The sequence below is a fragment of the Mobula birostris genome, chromosome 9, assembly GCF_030028105.1.
Source record: "Mobula birostris isolate sMobBir1 chromosome 9, sMobBir1.hap1, whole genome shotgun sequence".
Taxonomy (NCBI): domain Eukaryota; kingdom Metazoa; phylum Chordata; class Chondrichthyes; order Myliobatiformes; family Myliobatidae; genus Mobula; species Mobula birostris.
Window position 1 is genome coordinate 43,283,068 of NC_092378.1, and position 24,821 is coordinate 43,307,888.

At 41.5% G+C, this 24,821-nt stretch overlaps 1 protein-coding gene across 1 annotated transcript in view; it reads right to left on the reverse strand.

Annotated features, from left to right (window-relative positions):
* Positions 1–5,653: 5,653 nt before the first annotated feature.
* Positions 5,654–24,821, reverse strand: part of nampt1 (nicotinamide phosphoribosyltransferase 1) — a 51,658-nt gene continuing 32,490 nt past the window's right edge. Inside the window, exons 8-11 of the mRNA XM_072267927.1 lie at positions 24,205–24,324; positions 15,802–15,942; positions 10,553–10,687; positions 5,654–8,845 (exon numbers count right to left, since the gene is read on the reverse strand). Of these exons, the coding sequence (XP_072124028.1) occupies positions 8,723–8,845; positions 10,553–10,687; positions 15,802–15,942; positions 24,205–24,324 (519 nt within the window). The 3' untranslated portion in view covers positions 5,654–8,722. The remainder of the gene's footprint in view (positions 8,846–10,552; positions 10,688–15,801; positions 15,943–24,204; positions 24,325–24,821) is intronic.

Genomic DNA, 24,821 nt, shown 5'->3' on the forward strand with positions numbered 1-24,821 from the left:
ATGGGCAAGGGGTATAGTCAGAGGGACAGAGGGAGAAAAAGGAGAGTGAGAGAAAGAATGTGTGTATAAAAATAAATAATGGATGGGGTACAAGGGGAAGGTGGGGCATTAGCGGAAGTTAGAGAAGTCAATGTTCATGCCATCAGGTTGGGGGCTACCCAGACGGAATATGTGTTGTTCCTCCAACCTGAGTGTGGCTTCATCTTTACAGTAGAGGAGGCCCTGGATAGACATGTCAGAATGGGAATGGGATGTAGAATTAAAATGTGTGGCCACTGGGAGATCCTGTTTTCTCTGGCGGACCGAGCGTAGGTGTTCAGCAAAGCGGTCTCCCAGTCTGCGTCAGGTCTCGCCAATATATAGAAGGCCACATCGGGAGCACCGGACGCAGTATATCACCCCAGCCGACTCACAGTTGAAGTGTCGCCTCACCTGGAAGGACTGTCTGGGGCCCTGAATGGTGGTAAGGGAGGAAGTGTAAGGGCATGTGTAGCACTTGTTCCGCTTACAAGGATAAGAGCCAGGAGGGAGATCAGTGGGGAGGGATGAGGGGGTGGTGACGAATGGACAAGGGAGTTGCGTAGGGAGCGATCCCTGCGGAATGCAGAGGGGGGGGGAGGGAAAGATGTGTTTAGTGGTGGGATCCCATTGGAGGTGGCGGAAGTTACGGAGAATAATACGTTGGACCCAGAGGCTGGTGGGGTGGTAGGTGAGGACCAGGGGAACCCTATTCCTAGTGGGGTGGCGGGAGGATGGAGTGAGAGCAGATGTGCTTGAAATGGAAGAGATGCGTTTGAGAGCAGAGTGGATCTCCCACCCACTGCTACCAACCTTATAGTTCCCACACCTCGCACTTCCCGTTTCTACCTCCTACCCAAGATCTACAAACCTGCCTGTCCTGGCAGATCTATTGTCTCAGCTTGCTCCTGTCCCATTGAACTCGTTTCTGCATACCTCGACACAGTTTTATCCCCCCCTTGTTCAATCCCTTCCAACCTATGTTCGTGACACTTCTCACGCTCTTAAACTTTTCGATGATTTTAAGTTCCCTGGCCCCCACCACTTTATTTTCACCATGGATGTCCAGTCCCTATATACTTCCATCCCCCATCAGAAAGGTCTCAAAGCTCTACGCTTCTTTTTGGATTCCAGACCTAATTAGTTCCCCTCTACCACCACTCTGCTCCGTCTACCGGAATAAGTCCTCACACTTAATAATTTCTCCTTTGGCTCCTCCCACTTCCTCCAAACTAAAGGTGTAGCTATGGGCACCCGTATGGGTCCTAGCTATGCCTGCCCTTTTGTTGGCTTTGTGGAACAATCTATGTTCCGTACCTATTCTGGTATCTGTCCCTCACTTTTCCTTCGCTACATTGACGACTGTATTGGCGCTGCTTCCTGCACGCATGCTGAGCTCGTTGACTTTATTAACTTTGCCTCCAACTTTCACCCTGCCCTCAAGTTTACCTGGTCCATTTCTGACACCTCCCTCCCCTTTCTTGATCTTTCTGTCTATCTCTGGAGACAGCTTATCTACTGATGTCTACTATAAGCCTACGGACTCTCACAGCTACCTGGACTATTTCTCTTCCCACCCTGTCTCTTGCAAAAATGCCATCCCCTTCTCGCAATTCCTCCGTCTCTGCCGCATCTGCTCTCAGGATGAGGCTTTTCATTCCAGGACGAGGGAGATAACCTTTTTTAAAGAAAGGGGCTTCCCTTCCTCCACCATCAACTCTGCTCTCAAACGCATCTCTCCCACTCCTCCCGCCACCCCACTAGGAATAGGGTTCCCCTGGTCCTCACCTACCACCCCACCAGCCTCCGGGTCCAACATATTATTCTCCGTAACTTCCGTCACCTCCAACGGGATCCCACCACTAAACACATCTTTCCCTTCCCCCCACCCTCTGCATTCCGCAGGGATCGCTCCCTACGCGACTCACTTGTCCATTCGTCCCCCCCCATCCCTCCTCACTGATCTCCCTCCTGGCTCTTATCCTTGTAAGCGGAACAAGCCCTTACACTTCCTCCCTTACCACCATTCAGGGCCCCAGACAGTCCTTCCAGGTGAGGCGACACTTCAACTGAGAGTCGGCTGGGGTGATATGCTGCGTCCGGTGCTCCCGATGTGGTCTTCTATATATTGGCGAGACCTGACGCAGACTGGGAGACCGCTTTGCTGAACACCTACGCTCTGTCTGCCAAAGAAAGCAGGATCTCCCAGTGGCCGTACATTTTAATTCCACATCCCATTCCCATTCTGACATGTCTATCCACGGCCTCCTCTACTGTAAAGATGAAGCCACACTCAGGTTGGAGGAACAACACCTTATATTCTGTCTGGGTAGCCTCCAACCTGATGCCATGAACATTGACTTTACTAACCTCCGTTAATGCCCCATCTCCCCCTCGTACCCCATCCGTTATTTATTTTTATACACACACATTCTTTCTCTCACTCTCCTTTTTCTCCCTCTGTCCCTCTGACTATACCCCTTGCCCATCCTCTGGGTCCCCCCCCCCCTTGTCTTTCTCCCTGGGCCTCCTGTCTCATGATCCTCTCATATCCCCTTTGCCAATCACCTGTCCAGCTCTTGGCTCCATCCCTCCCCCTCCCGTCTTCTCCTATCATTTTGGATCTCCCCCTCCCCCTCCCATTTTCAAATCTCTTACTAACTCTTCCTTCAGTTAGTCCTGATGAAGGGTCTCGGCCTGAAACGTCTACTGTACCTCTTCCTAGAGATGCTGCCTGGCCTGCTGCGTTCACCAGCAACTTTGACGTGTGTAACTTACCAGCTCTCTACTTCACCCTCAACACCCCACCCGCACCACTTCACCTATCACTTTGTGTTTCTTATCCCCTCCCCCACCTTCTAACTCTGACCCATCTTTTTTTCTCCAGTCCTGATGAAGGGTCTTGGCCCAAAACGTCTACGATACTCTTTCCCATAGATGCTACCTGACCTGCTGAGTTCCACCAGCATCTTCTGTCTATAGCTTCAATTTCCAGCATCTACAGATTTTCTCTTGTTTGTGATTGGACAACTTTGGCTTCTGACCAACTCTTGAGAGAAAGCGTGGGAGGGGAAGAAATGAAGTCAAAAATCAAACATTTTGACAATAAGCAAACTCAATATATTGACAAATATTACCAGATGAGTTGTACATCCTGAGAATAACAACTACCCAATTATAGGATTCCTTGTTTTTATTTTTCTTTGCCTCTGATTACATCTTCATGTAATCATTATCCACAAGTTCAAAGCAAACTGGAAGGCAGTTTAGTTTTCTACACTTCAGTGTCCAGAAATTATAGGCGTTAATGTGATACTGGACTATCTCTTAATTAAGGGCTAATTTTAAAATAGAGACACAGACATATATTTTAGATTTTTGATTCAAACAGAATCAAAGGGTAAACACTTTAGGAACTCCTTTGTTAATATTTTAATTTTACATTTGGAAATATAGCAGCATTTCCATACAGACACTATTTCCAAAGGGGGTTTCTTTTGTGACTATAAAACCTATTTGACAGCTTTATAGAGACAAGAATTTACTGTGCATATGTTCCCAATTGTTTAATGGGTGTACACACAAGAATTGTAATTGCTTTCCCAGTAAACTGGCCAGTTCTTCTATGGGGCTATTTAACATCTGAATGAAGTTGCTGTCCAATATTGTGGAGCCAGTAGCAAAATGGATATAATTCACCCATTTTAAAAAAAATTACCACTAGCATTTGAGGTTGAAGGAAATATCTAATAGTGTCTGGAGAACAATTGGCTCTTGCAATTTGATGCAAATGTAGCATCCATTTTCCCCAAGTTCCAATTATTATAAATGAAAGGGTAAACTTAACATTTTCCAAGGGAGTGTTCTTTAAGATGTTCAATTAAGAATGGCAAAACAGAATGTAACACTGCTGGCCTTTATTCAGTTAAGGACATTATCTATTGAAATGTCCTCAGGCCAAACTGCTGCAAATACTGCATGTCAGGCAGCATGTTTGGAATGAGAAATGGAATTAACATTTCAGGTTGAAGACAAGTCATTAAAACTGGAAAAGTATAAAACTAGTTGTAAATTACAGAGTGGGAAAAGGACGAATGGGACAAAATAAATACCTTAATTGGATGAGGCTGGGGATGTTAAGAGTTGAAGTCACGCAGTTGACAGGTTAATGAGGCTGGTTAAAGAGAAAGACTGTGAACAAAAGAAAATAAATCTATGGCAGCAGTGAGAGAAAACAAAACAAGACATAAAAGGTATGAACTACAATGCTGTAGGAAATACACAAAGTCAATGCTAATAATGAGAAAAACTGTACCAATATTGCAAGTGGACTACCTATAGAAGAACTGGGCATTTAAAAAAAAAGTAAGTTACCTTAAGTTGTATGATTATTGAATCCAGCAAGGTGCAAAATGAACTGCTGTTCATAAAGCAAATTGTAATAGTGCAGGAGATCATAAACAGGTGGAAGTGGAATGGACAGTTAAAGTGACAGGCAACAGGGTCACCCTGGAGACAGAACTCAGGTGTTCTGCAATAACCCAATTTCTATTTGAATTCTCCAGTGCAGAGACTATGCATATTATAAGCAATGAATGTAGTACACCAGACTGGAAGTGCAAACTACTGCTTCACCTGGGAAGAAGTAAAAGAACATGTTTTGCCTCTCCTGCAATTGCATAGGAACTTCTTTCCACAGTGATCTTTTCTCATGCAGCAAACTGCTTTCAACTTAGTCCACGTGTATGTTAAACAAGGAAAACCATTAATTACTATTTAATTTGCTGAATACCTCTACAACTTTTGCCATGAAGAAGCTTCAGTGGCAGACATGCAAAGACTTGAAATGCTATCTTGCATCATTTACTAAACCTCACCCTCCAGGTCTGCCCTCTTCTCATTACTACAATAGGGCATAAGATACAGAAGCCTTAGGCTTATCACAAGCAGGTTCAGGAAGTTACTACCTTGAACATCAGGCTCCTGAACCAGTGTGGATAATCTCATTGCTCTGAACTGATTCTATGACCTACAAACTCATTTTCAAGGACTTGTTACAACTCTTGTTCTCTGTATTATTTTTATTTAGTTTTGTCCTCCTTTGCACTTTGGTTGTTTATTAGTCTTGCTCTGTTAACTTTTTTTTGTAAAATTCCTATTGTACAGTATTTTTCCCCTGTAAATACCTGCAGAAAAAGAATCTCAAGGTAGTACTTTGATAATAAATTTACTTTGAAGTTTGAAACAAACCAGAAAGCTTAGGTGGTGCAATAAACTGTAATTGAATTATAATCATACTAATATAATGACTGCCAAGTAATTCCTTTGCTGCTGAAAAATTAACCCACCCTATATAGCCCCAAACCTGTAGAATTTGTTTGAATTTTTTACTGTTGCTTTGATATTACTTGTCCATTATCACCAATTTAGTTTGTTTTCTGTACAAGTTATCTTTGTTATTCACCACAGAATCCAGACCATTAAACCCAATCGGAGATGGGCATATTTAATTATTTTTGGAATTACTGAACAATGCAATAGTGTATAGAAACTTAAGCCAAATTCCACTTTATCAAGGTATGTTTGATATTTTATCTTTTTACAAAAACATTGCTGATAGCAACAAAAGGGATCAAAAGAAACATTTTATTAATAATATTTCAGATAGGTTTCAGGTTTATGGGAAAATATATTTTATAGGAGAAATTGAGAAACAGCAAATGGCATCAAGTTCAGCAAAAGTAAGCAATTATGCAAAATTAGAGATGCAGTAAGATTTTCCAATTGACAAAGTATACATTGTGTAAAACAAAGCCTTATTATTTAAAGTTCATTGATCAGTCAATACACAAGGAAAAAAATTCATTTAAAAAGAGGTATTTAGGATAGCTAACCACCTCAAATTTGTATACAAAATAAGAGATGGCTTTGTAGTCCAGTTTATTACATTTATAAAAGGGTAAGTGCTCAGATTTATTGACAAAACCAGTATCAATAAAATTTAGTTATTCTGAAAACAAGGCTGTCTCAGATACCCACAAAATTTCTGCAGGCATTAGGAAAGAGGAAAATAACATTACTGTTTTAAAGGTGCAAACTACATTGAAAATTGGATTAGCAGCTCTAATTCAGAAACCATCCCTGCCAAGAGATATTCCTTGAAAATAATAGTCTTAATAATTTATTTAAAAGGTGAGAAGTTATAAATTAATACATGATGATAAGGCTTGAATCAAAGGCGCTACACTCAGGCCTACTGGGCCCATTTGAGAGACCAAATTGGGGGGGGGGGGGGGTGGTTAAAGAAAAGTAAATACAAAATTGGGTGGCATTAGTGCTGATTCATCTCCCACAATCTAGGTTTGATCCTAACCTCTAGTGCCAGCTGTGAAGTTTGTCTGTTCTCCTTGACTGCACGAATTTGAGCGAGGTGCCCTGGCTTTCTCCTATCTCAAAATTGAGCTAGCACTTTAGTTACCCCTTGGTGTAGTTTATGGAAAAAGAATCAAATGACAATTGATGGGCATGGGAGACAGAGAAATTGCAGTGCTGAGGAATAATGGGATTGCTCTGCTAGGAGCTGGCATGGATTTGATGGGCCAAGCAGTTACTTTCTGCATTGTAGTAAGCTAGTTTGCTTGATGCATTACTCAATGGGTCACTGTAACAAATGACTGATTTGCAGGTAACTCTCCTTTCAGGCTTTTCAATTCTTAGATACTTGAATTTATAATTGTCACAACCATTCAACCCCAGCTTAACACTACAGTTCATTCATGAACATCTGATAGAAAATTTCTGTATACAGCACAATGGATTCTTTTTGCATCCAGACTGTGCTCTTATGCTGTAGAAGTTTATGCATTGATTGAACCCCCAACAGAAGTTCCTTGCTAGGGTTCTATGTAACATTCACATAACAAATAAATTTTGTGTCAAGTGAGATTGGCATTTTATTCAATGCAAGTTGAACAACCTTTTATTTTAAAGAATGTAAAGTAGGTTGAAAACAGAAATGTTATGAAATGAAAACACCTTGGTGTTGAGTTTAATACTACACAATCATACAGTAAATATTTTAAAATGTTCTAATCATCTGTAACTTTGTTCCCTCTACTTGCTGTTCTGTCTGATCTCAGTTTTGAATAATTGTACAACATTATTCCTGTTTCTTTCCTTGACAGACTATCATCAGTGTGGAATTAATATCAAGAGGAAGCCACACTTCACAGAAATAGCACCAGTCAGTTCAATGAATTATTTAAGGTTATACTTCTTTTAAAAATACAACTAATAACAATTGTACTTCCACTTCATGATTATATGGGTGAACGAAACAAGAAGAGAATCAATTACACCTATAAAGGTGTTTATTTTCAACTTATTCTTAAATTTCTTGTTAAACCATTACATTTTAGATGAATGCAATCAGTATGTGCATGTAAGAAATTTTTTAAAAAATCCAACTGCATAGTCCAAGGCTGTATTTAATATTTAGATTTGTTGCCGTGGTAAAAAAATATAAAATATAACAAGTATAATCTGAAACTGGAGACATCAAACAATCATACAGAAAAAAAATATTACACGCTACTGGTGCGCAAAATTATCTCCAGAAATGATAACTCTAATGGGACACGATCGAATTTACATTCACTCCTATAGATTTACAATATTTAATTACCATTTCCATTTCTTATTCCAATACAGATTGGGTTTACTCCAACTTTCTACAGGGGTGGGGTGGGGTGGGGATGTATATAATACATACCAATTTTCATCTTCCATCCCTATCTTACTTCAGAAACAACTAGTAGTGATTCAGCAAAAAATAAATTGAATTAAAAAGAAATAAAGTGTTCAAGGGAAGTCACCTTCATATCAATTTCAGAAGTTATAAGCTCAAGTGCATGAAAGTCCAATCAAAATTAATCAGTGTATTCGAGGGAGGGAGAGAGAGAGAGAGAGAGAGAGAGAAAGAGAAAGAAAAAAAACACCTTCTGCATTAATTCAGTTCTGACAGTTGCAAAGAGCAACTTTAATTAGAGTGGACACCCTCCATGTTTGCTCTTAAAAAGCCTGCATTTTCAGCACACACAGGTTTAAAAAATAAGTGGACCATTAACTATCCAACCTTTCAAAATCTAATCATGTGTGTGCAAAAAAGGCTTTGTTCAACACAATATCAAACGGTTGTACTTTGGCACAACCCTTTTTTTTTTATTCTGCAAAGTTGCCCTTATTCCAAAACAGGAACAGTGTCTGAAATCCCATTTAAGGAAAAACAAAACATGAAGATAAAAAAAGCTTGGTATATATGTACACTAAAAAAGTTCTTTAAATTATTTCCAACATCGGCCAAATTTTTTACTACTTAAGGTGGAGATCCAGTCCAAATGCATGACAAACATGGGCCAACATTTGTAATATTTTCATAATTCCTAGTAACCACTATTTACCTTACAATTTACATTTAAAAACACAAGTAGCAGCTGTTCAAAGCAATAAATTGTTCATACTGTGTACAGTGTTAAAAATACAAACCATACTGGCTGATCACTGTACACTTGATCGTCATTTGCTGTTTACATGGTACAGCATATAATTATAAATGTTTAGATTTAATAGGCAAATTAAAACCGAATATATACACACATCTGTGCACAGAATCTGCAGCAGACATAGGACATCATTCTGCAGACATTTATTTGAATTCACAGATTTGAGAGCTTCCCATTTTTTTCTTCAGTTGTGCATTTTCCCTCACTTCATCAAAGGTGTAGCTCTTAACAACTATGCCATTCTTGAAAACTGTGTGTAGTAGATCCTGTAAATTGAGAACAAAGTCATGTTCAATTCAAGCAATCTAGAAAATAACAAATCACTACGTATGGATCAACTAAAATTTAGGAACTGAGAGTTAGTTTGTGAATGACTAAATACCTGAAACCTGATGCCTTTCTCAATATCATATCAGCCATTACATGATTGTGTAGGGCAGTTACAAGAACAGTGATGCTTTGATACTGCTGACAGACAACAAATTGTGTATAACTTAAATTGAAAATTAAAATTCAGGTGTTTATAAATCTGAAAAAAGTGAAATAATGAAAATACTGAATCAGTCAGACAGTATTCTGTGTAAGGTGACCCTTAATCAAACTGAAGTGAGAAGATAGGCGTGCTTTAAGTTTGGTGGAGGGTGGTAAGTGTGGAGAGAATGCTAGGATGGACACTAAAATTGTCCAGATGGAAATTACTTTCAGTTATCTAGTTACTATATAAGCAAGGACAGTTAGAGGACAGAAAAGTCCAGAATAGAAATGCTCGTCTATTCCAGCATGTTCTTCTGGTTTTTGTTCTCTCCAATTGCCCTCACTCAAACTAGACAACTCCAAATATGCAAATGCACCTCATTTCCAAATTCAGCTTTTGAACAGAAGTTCTGGTATTTCGACATTTAAATGACAGTAACAATTAGGTAATCAGTGTCATTCAAAAACAGTTCAGGAAAATGACAGGTTCTCCAAAACTGTCAGCATGTTCCAGAGGTGGTATCTTGGCAGTACACTGCCTGAAATCTATTTGTCCTGTGGAGCAGACTTCACCAGTTCCCTCAGCTGTGGAAGATCACTTCACTTGTTCCCCTGCATCCAGAATTATAAATGCTGGCAGGCAGTTAAGAGTCTCTTTCCTCATTGCTACCATCAGGGAGGTGGTATAGAAGCCTGAAGACACACAATGTTTCAGGAACAGCTTTTCTCCCTCTGCCATCAGATTTGTGAATGGACAATTAGCCTGTAAAGACTATCCTTTTTTTGCTTTCTTTTAACTGTATGTGTTTTTATTGAAATTTAGTTTCTTTTAAAATTCTGTTTTGAAATGTATTGCTGTCACAAAACAAATTTCACGACATATGCCAGTGATATTAAACCCAAACCCGATTCTAGTCAGGCTCAGTTTCCTGTGATATATTAATGGGGCCATTAAGAACACAGAAACCGAACACAGTAACATGGGCAAAACAGAAAATGTTCATCTAAAGTAATTTATAAATATTTGCAACTTGAACACAGATTCTTTGAGAACACCATTAGTTAAGAACTGCAAGTTTGAGTTCCCATTCTTTCTCTCTGCTCAGCAAATTTATCTTAGTTTTATATGGTCCAACTTTAACAGTCTCTTGGCAAGAATTCTAATTAAATATCTATGCAAGTCATAGTAACCTCTACAGATATTCCCTACCCTTTACATTAAGAAGCTCTCAATAGCATGCCCAAATATTCAAAAATCCCAGCTGTTAGTGATCAACTAAAAACTAATATTAAAATAATATCCTTTAGTATAAACTCGTGATTTATTGAAGTTGGATACAGGGGACAGCTGATCTATAGTTTCCTGGTTTCCTACCCTCATCTTGTTGAAATAGGCAAGTGAACAGCAATTTTACTATCCAAAGGAATTATTCTTAATCAATACCAAGGCTAATAAGTTTGTTTTGTTTAGTGAAAAACAAAGATACAAAGTCACTTACAGGCCCATTTTGTTCTAGTTCACCTTTACCCTCTTCGAGTGTAACATAATCCCCTGAAACAGTGCAGTGCAAAGACAGACGCCCTTTCTTGGATCGCTTATTTGGATCCATAACTGGATCTTTGAAAACATTTACCTAAATATAAACAAAAACTACATCAATGATAAGCATTGCTTTTAAACTCAATTCATTCAGCAATTAACTATTTCATTAAAATATCCGTAGAAGTAACTTTTTTGACATTAAACCACAAAATCTTTAAGGTTCCAAGTTTATAACTGGAATGCAAGAATCAAATGAATCCAACATCATAAATCCCCATTCACACTTCAGCAAGGATGTAACTGCAAACTTCAAAGGTTTACTGTAGAAGAAAATATTTTGCTACAGACTAGAATAGATTCTATAACAGTATGAAACATCACTTAAAAGCAGCACAATTAATTAGGATTGCTGCAAATATTAAAGCCTTTGTTTAAATTAAAAAAGATTACATTTCCTCCTAACCTCTGTCTTATTATGTAACTACTCAGAGCAATCACTTTCACCTCAAATCAAGTACTCTTTAAAAAAAACTTAAAACATTTCTCCAAATTGGAAACATAACTAAACTGTTACCATTAAAATAATTTGAGTACAGGTATGGCAAGGACATTTATGCTGTTGGATCACCAATCCATAATGCTAAAACAATGATTAAATCCCCAGCACAACAATCGTGGACTTTAAAAATCTGGTTAATTAACAAAAATCATAAGAGCTAGAGTAATAAATAGTCATCATTAAAAACACTAGTCTGTCTCAAAAAAAAACATTGGGTTTACTAACATCTGAGGAAATCTGCCATCATTTTCCAGTTTGAACAGTCCCCAATATAGTAACACAGCCTTGTAAATCAGGAGCAATAAATAAAAGACAAATCAATCTTGAATTTCAAGTTCAAGTGTCATTCAACCACACATGAATACAACTAAATGAAACAGCGTCCCTCCAGTGCCAAGGTGCAAAACAGTTCCCACAGTCATATACAGCACAAGGCACACATAAAATACTGTAAACACAGTCACACAAAAATCAGTCCATGGATGTTGTCGGCAAGAACAAGCCTGCAGCAGTTCAGACAAATGCACCTTTTTTTCCAGCCCTGATGAAGTGTCTCAGTCCAAACGTCGACTGTTTACTCCCAGCACCTGCTGATTTTCTCTGGTTTGTAGTCCAGCTTGTCTTCCACCAAGTGAACACTGAAGGGCGGCACCGATGGGAGGGGCCAGCCCCCAAACCAGTATGGACACCTATGGCAGTTCCGCTCTTGGTCGGCTGCAACAGGCGACATCATGGATGAGGCCTAGTCCACACAACAGAGAACACACTGCTCCCCCGCCGCTGGTCTCTGCGAAATGGACTTGCAGTATTCTACATTACCAATGTCCAACAGGGTCTTGCAATCACAAGAAAAACCATCCCAAGATAATCACTCGCTGTAAGACTGCACACCGCCTTTAGGCACTGATTCCCGACGCCTTTCTGTAGCAACAAAGTCCACACCAAGTCCAGTCCTTCTAGCTCCACCACTAACAAGCAACTTGCTGCTGGGGTGGACCTGCAGAGCCTGAAATTCTTAATGTTCAGCTGAATTTTGTGATAGTTTAAAAAAAAAGGCATTTAAGAAAAAAAAACCTTTGGTTGGCCCTGTAGAGGCTGCTGTGTCCAAGCACGCTGCCATCTTACTGGACGTCCGGTACTTGTACTGGCAGCTTCAGTGGAAGAATAGTTAAGTGTAAACTATTTATTGAACAAGAACGACTCACTGCTTATTAAATCTCTACTATATGGTAACAGAAGATTTTGTGCAGCAGTTACCAATAAGTAATTTAACAGGAAACTGAGAAGTACAAATTAATTTGAACATTGCTTTTCTTCCAGAAAAGGATGCACTGAAGTGTAAGGGTGATAAGCTTCAAATTTCCTTTGAAATTTTGAGATACAATCTTCACAAATATCAGGATGCAGTTAAGGCTGCGAGAGCAAAATACTTTTCTGACCTAATTTCTAACAACTCTCATAATCCCAAGGTATTATTCAGTACCATAAATTCTGTCATTTGTCTCGCGCCCGGTACAGGTGTCCCCTGCTTTTTGAACGTTCGCTTTATGAAACCTCACTGTTACGAAAGGCCTACATTAGTACCATTTTCACTTTCAGAACATGTTTTCACTGTTACAAAAAAAAACGAACCGTTTCATAGGAACGCTCTACCTTCGGATGGAGGGGGAAACCTGTATTAGTTTAGATGTGTCCCCTGCTAAGTGCAAAGTAGTTTTAAAATTCTTCATTAGCAAAGTCGCCCCAACCCGTGACCTAACTGTCTCACTGGTCTGTTCATCTAAACTGGACTGTTTCCAACCCATCACGCTACCCTCCCTTACAAAGGTGGTTTCCACCATGAAACCTGCAACCTGTCCCCTTGACATCGTCCCCACTGCCCTCCTGAAGGATGTCTTTGACACATCCTATTATCAACAGCTCCCTGGCCACTGGTACTGTTCCAACCTGCTTCAAGCACGCCGTGGTCCAGCCCCTCTTGAAAAAACCCAACTTAGACCCTACCTTACCTAGTAACTACAGACCTATTTCTAAACTTCTATTCCTGTCAAAGGTTCTCAAAAAGGTTATTCTTAGTCAATTGCTGCCTACCTACACCAAAACAACATCTTGAAAAGATTTCAGTAAGGTTTTAAGGCTTATCATAGCACACAGTCTGCCCTGCCGAGTGTACAATGATCTCCTTTCAACTGACTCCGGTGACTCTGCCATCCTAATTCTTCTTGACCTCAGCGCAGCATTCGATACTGTGGATCATGCCATTTTAATAGACAGTCTCCAGTGCAGGGTTGGTGGCACTGCCTTGAATTGGTTCACATCCTACCTCAAAACTAGAAGCTTCTCCTTCAATATAGGCAAATTTCCCTCTTTTCCAGCTAGTTTCTAGTTTCTCCTGCAGGGTCCCACGAGTTCCATCCTAGGTCTTATTCTTTTCTCTATATACATGCTACCTCTTGGTCAAATCATTCAAAAACATGACATTTCCTTCCATTGTTATGCTGACGACACACAGCTTTATCTCCCCTTGAAAGGAAATGACCAGTCAAATCTAGTCAGCCTCATGAACTGCCTTGGGGACAAAGTGTTGGATGGCACAAAACGTCCTACAGCTGAATGAAAGCAAGCCTGAAGTTGTCCTGTTTGGCTCCCCCGACTCCATCAAAGTGATTACCAACAGTCATGGTAACCTGTCCACCTTTGTCAAACCCCATGTCAAAAACTTTGGTGTGATATTTGATTCCGCCTTTAAGTTTGAAAAAAGTTAATGCAGTAGTAAAAGCCAGTTTTTTTTCCAGCTTCGTTCTATTGCCAAAATCAAGTTGTTTCTCTCTTTCAAAGATCTCAAGAAAGTCATCCATGCCCTTATATCCTCCCGCTTGGACTACTCCAACTCCCTATATACTGGGATTAGTCAGTCATCCCTGTCCTGGTCCAGAACGCTGCGGCCAGGCTCCTGGAAGAGGGACCATATTTCTTCTATCCTGGCCTCTCTCCACTGGCTACCAGTACAGTTTAGAATTGATTTTAAGGTTCTCCGGTTTGTTTATAAAGCCCTAAATGGGCTGGCCTGCTCCTATATCGCAGACCTTCTAACTCCTTATTCTACATCCGGGTCCCTGAAGTCCGCTGACTTGGGGCTCCTGGCTCTCCCACGATTTAAATTTAAGTTTGGGGTGACCACGCCTTTGCTGTTGTAGTCCCTAGACTGTGGAACAGCATTCCCCTCCCAATCAGATCTGCCCCCTCCACTGACTCTTTTAAGTCCAGGCTCAAAACTTACTTTTATTCACTAGCGTTTCAATCTTCCTGACGTGGCTGATTTTTGGCTTGTGCCTAGGCTCGTGTTGTTTATTTTGTGCCTATAAGCTGTGTGCCTTGTGGCTTATATTTGTGTTTCTTGTATTTGTGATTTTAGCTACCTGTTATGGTTTGTACAACACTTTGGTCAAATGGGTTGTTTTTAAGTGTGCTTTATAAATAAATTTGATGACTTGATTATTATTTTTAATATTTTCAAATTAACTTTTGGCTATGCCTACAATTTTATTACTTGACCAAGTGAACCAGTGATATCTAGTTGCCACAGACAGCTAATTACTGGCAAAGAAAACAAGCTATATTTATCAGTCTTCTAGCTCACGACATCCCAAACAACCAACAGCCAAGTTGTTTTGAGGTCCAGTTACTTTTGCAACAAGCCAACAAATTGACTACCATATTTCACCAAGCTCAAGAGTTCTTAAATTCCTTCAAAAGATATTTAGAAGCTTTGTTTTGAAGAGGTTATTAAATGTCATACAAGAATGATTTTAACTACAATCAAGACTGCATATTTATTTACTTAGAGATACAACATGGAACAGGCCCTTGCAGCTGCACTGCCCCAGGAACCCCCGAGCGACCCTGATTTCACCCTAACCCAATCATGCGACAATTTATAATGACCAATTAATCTACCCAGCATGTTTTTGGAATGTGGGAGGAAACTAGAGCACCTGGGGAAAGCTCACTTATTCCACAGCGAGGGCGTACAGCAATTCCTCAGAGAGAAGGCCGGAACTGAACTTCAAACTCCGACACCCCGAGCTGTAATAGCTTCGTACTAACTGCTTCGCTACACTGGTGTTCATTGGATGCTTCTCAGACATCCTATGATTGCAGTTATACTGTTTTAAGATTGTGCAACATGACTGTAAACTGATTTCCAGTGTTTTATAATGCACTGTTATTAGAAATTAGCAAATGTCATGGACTGTGCAAGTACACATAATGAACATCAATCCTGCATTTAAAAGGTTGTTTATCAAATTTTTCAAAGGTGGTCGTCTAGTGATCTGAAGGTCGCCAGTTCAAGCCTTAGCTGAGGCAAAGTGTTCTGTCCTTGAGCAAGGCACTTAACCACACATTGCTCTATGTCTGTATGAGGAGTGGCGCGCCACACAGTCTTTCGTTCCGCGCCTTGGAAGGAATGAAAAATGCCTGACACTGGCCTCTTAGGCCTGAGTTGACGATCCCCCTTCCTCCCTCCCTCCCCTTATCAAATTTAATTCAGCAGCAGCTTTTTTTTTGGAATCGAGCCAAACTTATCGGATATCAAGCCCAAGTTTCTCCAGTCAAAGAAAAAAATATAACATAACACAACATACCCCGAGACCATTGGTCACCACATAACTGCATTTAAAAGAACAATTCAAAAGATCTCTTGTTATCTTCTGCAGCAAAGCTCCACCCGATCCAAAGGCAATGTTTTCAATGCTCCATTTATGTTCTTTCATTCCTTGTACAATCTGAAAAACAAAACATGCCACTGTTACCCATTTACAGAGGGACAGTACAATATGTGGCTTATTGACTCAGACATACAGGGTAAAAGCTACATCAATTTGGTTTCTTAAAAATTTCTTATATTCTGCTTCCTGATGTAGTATCTCACAAGAAATCCATTCATTAAAATTTCCTCTGAACATAAACATCTCTACAGACATTAAACCCAAGTCTTTCAGCCAACAGTTTCTCTGTCATTTTATAATTTCATCAGATTGTAACCTTCCAATCATCCCTATAAAAATTAGGAGTGATTTAGTCTGCTTGTTTGATGTAGTCCTCTCCTCACTTGATGCAGCACTCAATGGACATTTCCTATACCTTTCCACATGAACAAATTTAAATATCTCATCTTAATGTTTAGTCCATTTAAGATGTTTTCTATGTTTTCCAGAGAACCCTAAGAGGATAATCTTTTACTCCCCCACCCCCCCAAGTAATCTTATTGGTCTGATGCAACTTTATTCAAAAGAATGATCAACAGAATTTACTTTAATTGCATAATTACTGTACAGAGCAAGGGTTAAATAAATCTAGGAATACAGATACTATAATTTACACGTCTGTTCATATGTGATATTTTACATTCAACCTCCAAAGATAAATGCTAGAAAATGAAATAAAAACAGAAAATGCTAGTGATGATCAAGATACCTGATGTTTGAAGCTGCAGAGAAGAGTAGACAGAACAAAGAGAACCTTTTTCGTAAGATAAAGACCAAGGTGGTTAAGTGACAAATGCCAGTGGTGTGAATACGTGTTGCAATATTGTTTATAGGAGATGCACTGCGGGAAAGACAAGCATGGACAAAGGAGAGGAAAACAAGGTGTTGTAATACAGCAGCTGCTGGAGGGTGTGTGTGGGTGGGTGTAGGTAGAGGGAATCCTGCAGATCAGATAGTCTGAGCATTACAGCACAGAAACAGGCCTTTCAGCCCATCTAATCCATACCAAATTATTCTGCCTAGTTGACCTGCACCCAGACCATTGCCCTCCATTCTCCTCCCAGCCATGTATTTATCCAAACTTCTCTTAAAAATGTTGAAATTGAACCCCATCCACCATTCCTACTGGCAGCTCATTCCACACTTGCACCACCCTAAGTGAAGTTACCCCTCAAGTATTTCACCTTTCAAACTTGACTTACGACCTCTAGTTATAGTCTCGCCCAGCCTAAGTTTTGATTGCATCAACTGCACCTATAGGTTCAATTTTGTATAGCTCTATCAAATCTCCCCACTTCATTTTCCTGAACTAACACCAGTTGCCTAATTCCTAAATATTTGAAAATACCCAGCCACTGAATCTCCATAATTCTCCCAAGATAGAGAATTCATTTCTCACTGTGAGAAAATTTTTCTTAACTCCTTCCTGAATAATAAACACCTTACTGGGTGACCTGATTGCAGAACACCTCTGTTCACTCCAGAAGAGTAAACTTGTTGCCATTCACTCTAATAATCTAGCCCTTTAAGAAGAATCTTGTATATTTCAATGAGGTTACCTTTCATCAAGCTTCAAAAAGCTTAGGTCCTGTCTGCTTAATCTCTCTGCTTATAACAAACTCAACATGCCAAGGGCCAATCTTGTAAATATTGTAGATTCCAGTTAATTGGGACAAATCAGGACCAGTACATTGTCTCAATTAAGCAACTGCTCCAATTAGCTGAAGTTTCATGGAAACAGTTTAAAAGGTATAGATACAGAACAAATTAAAACATTTTAATACTAATAACAGTACCATAAAACTGTATTGGTTCCTAATAGTTATTAACAGAGAAATTAATTCAGTGTACACTGCCATTCTTTTGATTAACCGTAAATGAAAACATTCAGCGCAGACATCTAGCACAAATAACGGACCCACCTTTATACAATTGTGACAAAAATACACATAAATTAAGATGTTTGCTGGCCTGGGATAGCACCAGTGGCATCAGCAGTTGGTCTGCCACCTGTCCTCAGGGGAGGGAGAGATAAGGAACAATGAAACAGCATTTGGAGATGTTAATGAAGGAGCCATCAGTCTGGGTATTGTCAAGAGCGGCTCCCCCTTTGAACCCTGAACTGTTTGAAGTGATGGACAGGCGATCTGGAGATGTGTAATGAAGGGACAGGAGAGAGAGCTGTCTAGAGCAGCTCCCCCTTTGAACCTTGAACTGTTTGAAGTGATGGACAGGCGATACCCAGGCAGGGGGATAAAAAGGGACAGGTTCGCTAAGGGAGGACACACACGACACCCGAGGTAACGAGACCCTGGAAGCGGTGCGCATCTCACGAGTCGGTGGGAAGCTCTTGGACGGCTGATTGGGGGGATCAGCCTTAAACGCACAGGGTGGAAAGGTACGATCAGCGGGAACCCGGTGTGTGTCCACCCTCGCTTGGGTGCCGGGTTCACTGCAGAAGGTCGACAGCATCTGGAGGAGGGGTCACAGTCGGTGACCTCAGGTGACATCACAAAGGACCCGCCCGAAAGCTGCTGGTGAGCAATATCACCGGTCTGTGAGTGGAAGCCGTTCTGAATGATCAGTCGTTCTCGTTCTCTCTCTCCCTCCCCCCCACATTGTCCATCGCCACGGCAATGATTACTGCGAACTGAACTAAATTGGACTGAACTTTGTGTCACTTTGAAATTGGTCATTTACCCCTAGACAACGATAGAGCTTGATTGATGCTGTTATCTTAATTCTGTGCACGTGTGTTTATCATTGCTGAACTGTTGCATTTATTATCCTTTCGATTACTGTGTTGCTTGTTTCTTTAATAAAACTTTCTTGGTTCTAGTAATCCAGACTCCAACTGAGTGATCCATTTCTGCTGGTTTGGCAACCCAGTTACAGGGTACGTAACATAAGTGGGGTTCTCGTCCGCGATTTTGAACGCTAAATTTGGGATGGAGTAAATTGACTGGGTTAAAATTCCCGAAAGAAAGAAAAGACAAACAGCAGAAATGGAGGCTGAGGAATTTATAAAGGCGCCGACCTTGGAGGCATTAGAGGATGCCAGGAAATCGGAATTGGTAGCTGTGGCCAAACGGTTGAATCTTGCTAAGGGGAAGTCGACAATGAGGAGAGAGGAGATACACAGAGCTATCGTAGAGCACTATATATCTAAAGGTGTGTTTCCCCAAGGCGAGCTGGGGGTGGTGTCTATTGAAAAAACTGCCGGAGACGCGGTACAGGTGCAGCTTGAAAAACTGAGACTCAAGCACGAGTTCCGGGTACCGCAGTTGGAGCAGGAAGAGAAAGAGAGGAACAGACAGTTGGAGAGAGAGGAGAAACAGAGGGAAAGGGAATTCAAATTGGAGAAGTTAAGGATAAGGGCAGAGCAGGGGCTCGTACCGAACCAAGGTGAAGGGTCTCGGGCGACCCAGGAGGTTAGGCTGGTTCCCCCATTTGACGATACCGACGTGGATCGGTACTTTCTCCACTTCGAAAAAGTGGCTATAAGTCAGGACTGGCCGAGGGATAAGTTGGTTGTTTTGCTTCAGAGTGTACTGAAAGGGAAAGCCCAAGAAGCTTACTCAGCTTTGTCCGCGGAAGATGCCCAGAGGTATGAGGTGGTGAAAGAGGCCATCCTCAGGATTTATGAGTTGGTCCCGGCGGCATACCGGCAGAGGTTCCGGAATGCAAGGAAGCAGTGGGACCGCACGTATTTAGAGTTTGCCCATGAGATGCAGACATATTGTGAGCGTTGGTGCGCCTCGAAGGGGGTAGAGGGGGATTATGACAGACTGCTACAGCTGATCCTGATTGAGCAGTTTAAAGGTTGTGTCCCTGAGGGTATGAGACCCTACCTAGATGAGAAGGAGGTAGCCACGTTAGCCGCAGCTGCTAAGTTAGCGGATGAGTATGCGTTGACGCATAAAATGAAGTTTGCTCCGAGTAAAGGCTACCAGAAGGGTAGTCAGGACGGCGGGGAGAGTCTGCCGGAAAAGTCAGAAAGTAAACCGGGGACTAGTGAGAAGGACAAGGTAGACCGGGAGCAGTCTGGCAGGAAGTCTCCTGGGGTCGTCTGTTATAATTGCGGAAAAGTCGGACACTTTGCGTCCAGGTGCTTTGCCCCAAAGAAGGAGACGGGAAAAGGAAAAACGGTGACTTTGAATGGCTGTATCGAGCTGTTAAGCGAACCGCTAGGGAAGGACAGGTCTGCCAAAGTTCAGGAAGGGCGCGAGAGGTTTACCTCGGCCGGATTGGTGTCAGTGAAGGAGGTTAAAACCAGTTCCAGTGCGGATCTGGAGAGACACGGGAGCGTGTCAGTCACTAATACTGAAGAGTGTATTAGAGTTTGGCTCAGAGACCCAGACTGGGGAGGTAGAGGTCAAAGGTGTTGGGGAAGGGACAGAGTCAGTCCCTTTGCACCAGATACACTTACAAAGCAACCTGGTCTCTGGACTAGTCACGATCGGGGTGAGGTCCGAATTACCGATGAAGGGCGTGGAAATCTTGCTCGGTAATGATGTCACCGGGGGAATCGTGTTCCCAATCATGAGATTGACAGGTCCGCCTGCCAGCAGTGAGGCCCCGCCCATGGACTCACAGGTTCATCATGGGGCTGTGGTAGTGAATTTAGCTGCGGTGGTAAATTTAGCTGAAACGTTTCTGCCAACCTTGTACGAGAAGGGGGTAGAAAATGAAAAGAAGGAGTGTGGTGAGACAAGAGGTAGTGAGGGAGCTGGGACAGACGTAGCAGTAGCCAGGAAAGAATTTGTGCAGACGCGGGAGCGAGACGAGGGGCTGATGGTTTCGGCAGAGACAGCTCTCTCTGACACAGACTTCACAAGGGAACTAGTAGGCTATTGTGCGGAGGAGGAAGTGCTAAGGAAGAAAGGGAAATCAAGTACAGTACCCGCAGATGAGGAATGGGGGGGGGTGGTGCAAAAGAGTTATGAGGATGAGATTTTTAACCTGGCCCACGAGGTACCCCCCGGTGGACATTTTGCGGTGCTGTAGGAAACAGTTGCCCAGGGGGAAGAATGTTATTGATCATGACCGACGCGAACTGAGACAGTCACCGGCTTTTGATATGCTAACAAACCTAGTCGGTGTTAGCGTGGAAATCAATGAAGCTAGGGGCCCCCTGATAAGAGAAAGAAACCATTTTTAAAAGATTAGTATGGGATCGCTCAGATGGGGGACGGCTATTGTTTTGGCCAGGTCTACTGATAAAGTCTCTCCCTTAATCCCCGAACAAAGTGGCTCTTTAGCAGAAGTAATTAAACGACTCGCACCCGTGTGTTTGATTGTCCCAAGGCGATGCAAAGAACTGGGACGTTGGGTGGTGTCTGTTACAATAGACCAGCCTAGTAAACAACATCCATATATAATGAGTAATTCAGTGACTAAAGGGCTGATGAACACAGAGGTGTGTACTGGCAATTTAATACGGCTGTCTGAAGCCAGCTTGATAGTGAACCTTGAAAAAAAATGAATTCGGCCACACAAGGGTCACTTACCTGGGAATTGTGGTGACACAGGGGCAGCTGGCAGCGATGCAAGCTACAGTGCAGGCTATTGCTGACCTCCCAACCCCGACAGACAAGAGGGCCCTCAGAAGGCTCTGGGAGATGGTGGGGTACTGTAGGAAGTTTTGCAATAACTCTGCAGTCACTACCCCTCCCTCTCCTACTAAGCCCTTGCGAGAGAAAACTGAGTCGGAATGGGACGACCCTTGTTATTGTGGTCCAGGACAAAAACCAAATGAGAGGTTACATTGATCGCAATTCATCAGCGTTTTTGGCCACTGTGAAGTTTGCTAAATTGGATCCTGGTCTAAGGGATTATTAATAACACATATAAAAGGAACAGAAAATGTGATGACTGTCTGTCAAGGTGTTGACAACTTCAAACTTGCTGTGTTAGCCAAATAGCTGATAAAGATGTATATTTGTGTGTGTATCAAATAATGTATTCATGTTTGTAATTTTTACCTCCCGGTAAAAATCCTTAAAGGGGGGGGGAAGTGTGACAAGAATACACATAAATTAAGATGTTTGCTGGCCTGGGCTAGCACCAGTGGCATCAGCAGTTGGTCTGCCACCTGTCCACAGGGGAGGGAGAGATAAGGAACAATGAAGCAGCATCTGGAGGTGTTAATGAAGGAGCCATCAGTCTGGGTATTGTCAAGAGCGGCTCCCCCTTTGAACCCTGAACTGTTTGAAGTGATGGACAGGCGATACCCCAGCAGGGGGATAAAAAGGGACAGGTTCGCTAAGGCAGGACACACACGACACTCAAGGTAACGAGACCCTGGAAGTGGTGCGCCTCTCACGAGTCAGTGGGAAGCTCTTGGACGGCTGATCAGCCTTAAATGCACAGGGTGGAAAGGTACGATCAGCGGGAACCCGGTGTGTGTCCACCCTCGCTTGGGTGCCGAGTTCACTGCAGAGGATCGACCGCATCTGGAGGAGGGGTCACAGTCGGTGACCTCAGGTGACATCACAAAGGACCCGCCCAAAACCTGCTTGTGAGCAATATCACCGGTCTGTGACTGGAAGCCGTTCTGAATGATCAGTCGTTCTCGTTCTCTCTCTCCCTCCCCCCCACGTTGTCCATCGCCATGGCAACGATTATTGCGAACTGAACTAAATTGGACTGAACTTTGTGTCACTTTGAAATTGATCATTTACCCCTAGACAACGATAGAGTTTGATTGATCCTGTTATCTTAATTCTGTGCACATGTGTTTATCATTGCTGAACTGTTGCATTTATTATCCTTTCGATTACTGTGTTGCTTTGTTTCTTTAATAAAACTTTCTTAGTTCTAGTAATCCAGACTCCAACTGAGTGATCCATTTCTGCTGGTTTGGCAACCCAGTTACGGGGTACGTAACACAATGCTTTCAACAACTGCATCTACCAAATCTGGCAGTTCTGAAATTGTCTTACTGCTTATTTCTTACCAACTATTAATGACAAATATAACTGCTTTCTGAATACAAAAACATGGAACTGATGCTATTTAAAAACTGTTCATTCTAACCATGGTAAAGTGTCTAACAGCCACAGAAGTGCACATGACTGACAATAGTTAGAAACTGTTCTGCAGAATTCTTCTGTCCCAATTAACCAGAATCTACTGTATAACCTTTCATCATTAGGGAGACTAGACTTTGCTCAAGATTCTTATGTAGTTTCTCCAGGGTTCTGAATAAACGGAGCAACAAGTCTTTACACTTGTACTCACATGCTCTTGCAATGAAGAATAACAAACTTTGTATAATGAACAATTAAAATGGCAATGATACAATGCCATCACATCTGTATCAAAGAAAACAAGTGCAGAATGTTGTCATTAATCTTCAAATATGACCACAGGCTTCCAGTTCTCCGTCACTTCAATTCTCCATCCCAGTCCACCTTGACCTCTGTGCTTTTAGTTTCTACATTACTCCATTAATACCTAATTCAAGCCCGAGGAACAGCACCCTATCTTCTATCTAAGCACATGCATGATTTGGAATAAAATTTTGAATTCAACGATTTCAGACAGAGCCTTTCTTGAATAGGAAAGTGAAAAATGCTTCACTTGTAAAGGATATTAAATAATTTGAGTTGGCAATCGCTATCAGGTCAATTAATTTCTAAATCTGACTTGATTTTTATTTTGCGCAATTCTGGCATTGTGTGCCATTTTGGTCACCCCATTACAGGAAGAATGTGAAAGCTTTGGAAAGGGGGCAGAAGTTGTTTTCTCTAGCGTATTGGAGGTCTAGGGCAGTTCTGATAAAGGTTTATAACATTTTGAAATGCACAGGGTAAAAGAAGTACTAGAAGACAAGCATTAAAGGTGAGAGGAGGAAGTTTGAGAGCAAGTGTCTTTTCTTTAAAAAAAAGAGGGTAGTATATACCTGGAACAGGCTGCCAGAGGTGGTAATGGAAGAAGTTACGACAGTGCGATTTAAAAGGCTGTTAGATGTTGGGGGCTGTTTGCACTTTGGTAGGGGTGGAGGAGAATGGGGTACTTCCGAGTGTCCCACCATCACCAAGTTCAATAATTAGGGGCTAATATTGAACCCAGCAGAGCAGCCAGCACTGAGCAAACTTGCTCATGGAGTCCGTAAAGCTGGTTGGCAGCTGCTCTTCTGTCAGAACTAATTCTGTGATCCTCTCCCACATACTATTTTTGTTCATTTCTGACTTACAAACAGTTCTAGTTACAAACAGCTCTCAGGAAAGAAGAAATAGGTACAAGTGACTACTTTTCTGGACTGACCACTATTACCTCTTGTAAAGTGTTGATATCCACACCATCTCCCTGAATGACCCTCAAGAATGGTGGAAATACTTTATAGCCTTTAGAGTTTTCGATTGGTGGAAATTTCCTCCCAAGAATTTCAAGAACCTGTTGATCAAACAATTAAGATTTTGATAATTCTATAAAAGACAACTATTTAAACAATTTACTTTAAGGGAATTGAGAACATGCATGTGAAAAGCAGATACCAGTATTGAATTACACAAATGCAAACTTCAGGAACAAATCCAGAAGATTCAAACAATTTTCTATTGAGTTCAGAAAGCTCTTGTGGGTTTACAACAAGGCAAAACTATCCCTAATTGCCTCTTACTTCAAGAGTGCATATGACAGTTGATTCTGGAGATTGGAATCCAATTCTCTAGCTCATCAGTTGCTTTCCTAAATTTTAAATAATCTCCTAATACCTGCAAATTTACTTTGATGTAACTCAAAGGAATCCTTGCTGCAGATTTCTGAGTATCATGTTGAATGCAGTCCCCCAGCCAACGTTCTCTTTCTAATCCCTTTCAGTTAATTCTTTAACACCATGATAACTGAGGCTTTAAGCTTGCAAAGAAACTTCTAGTACAAAACTTAATTAG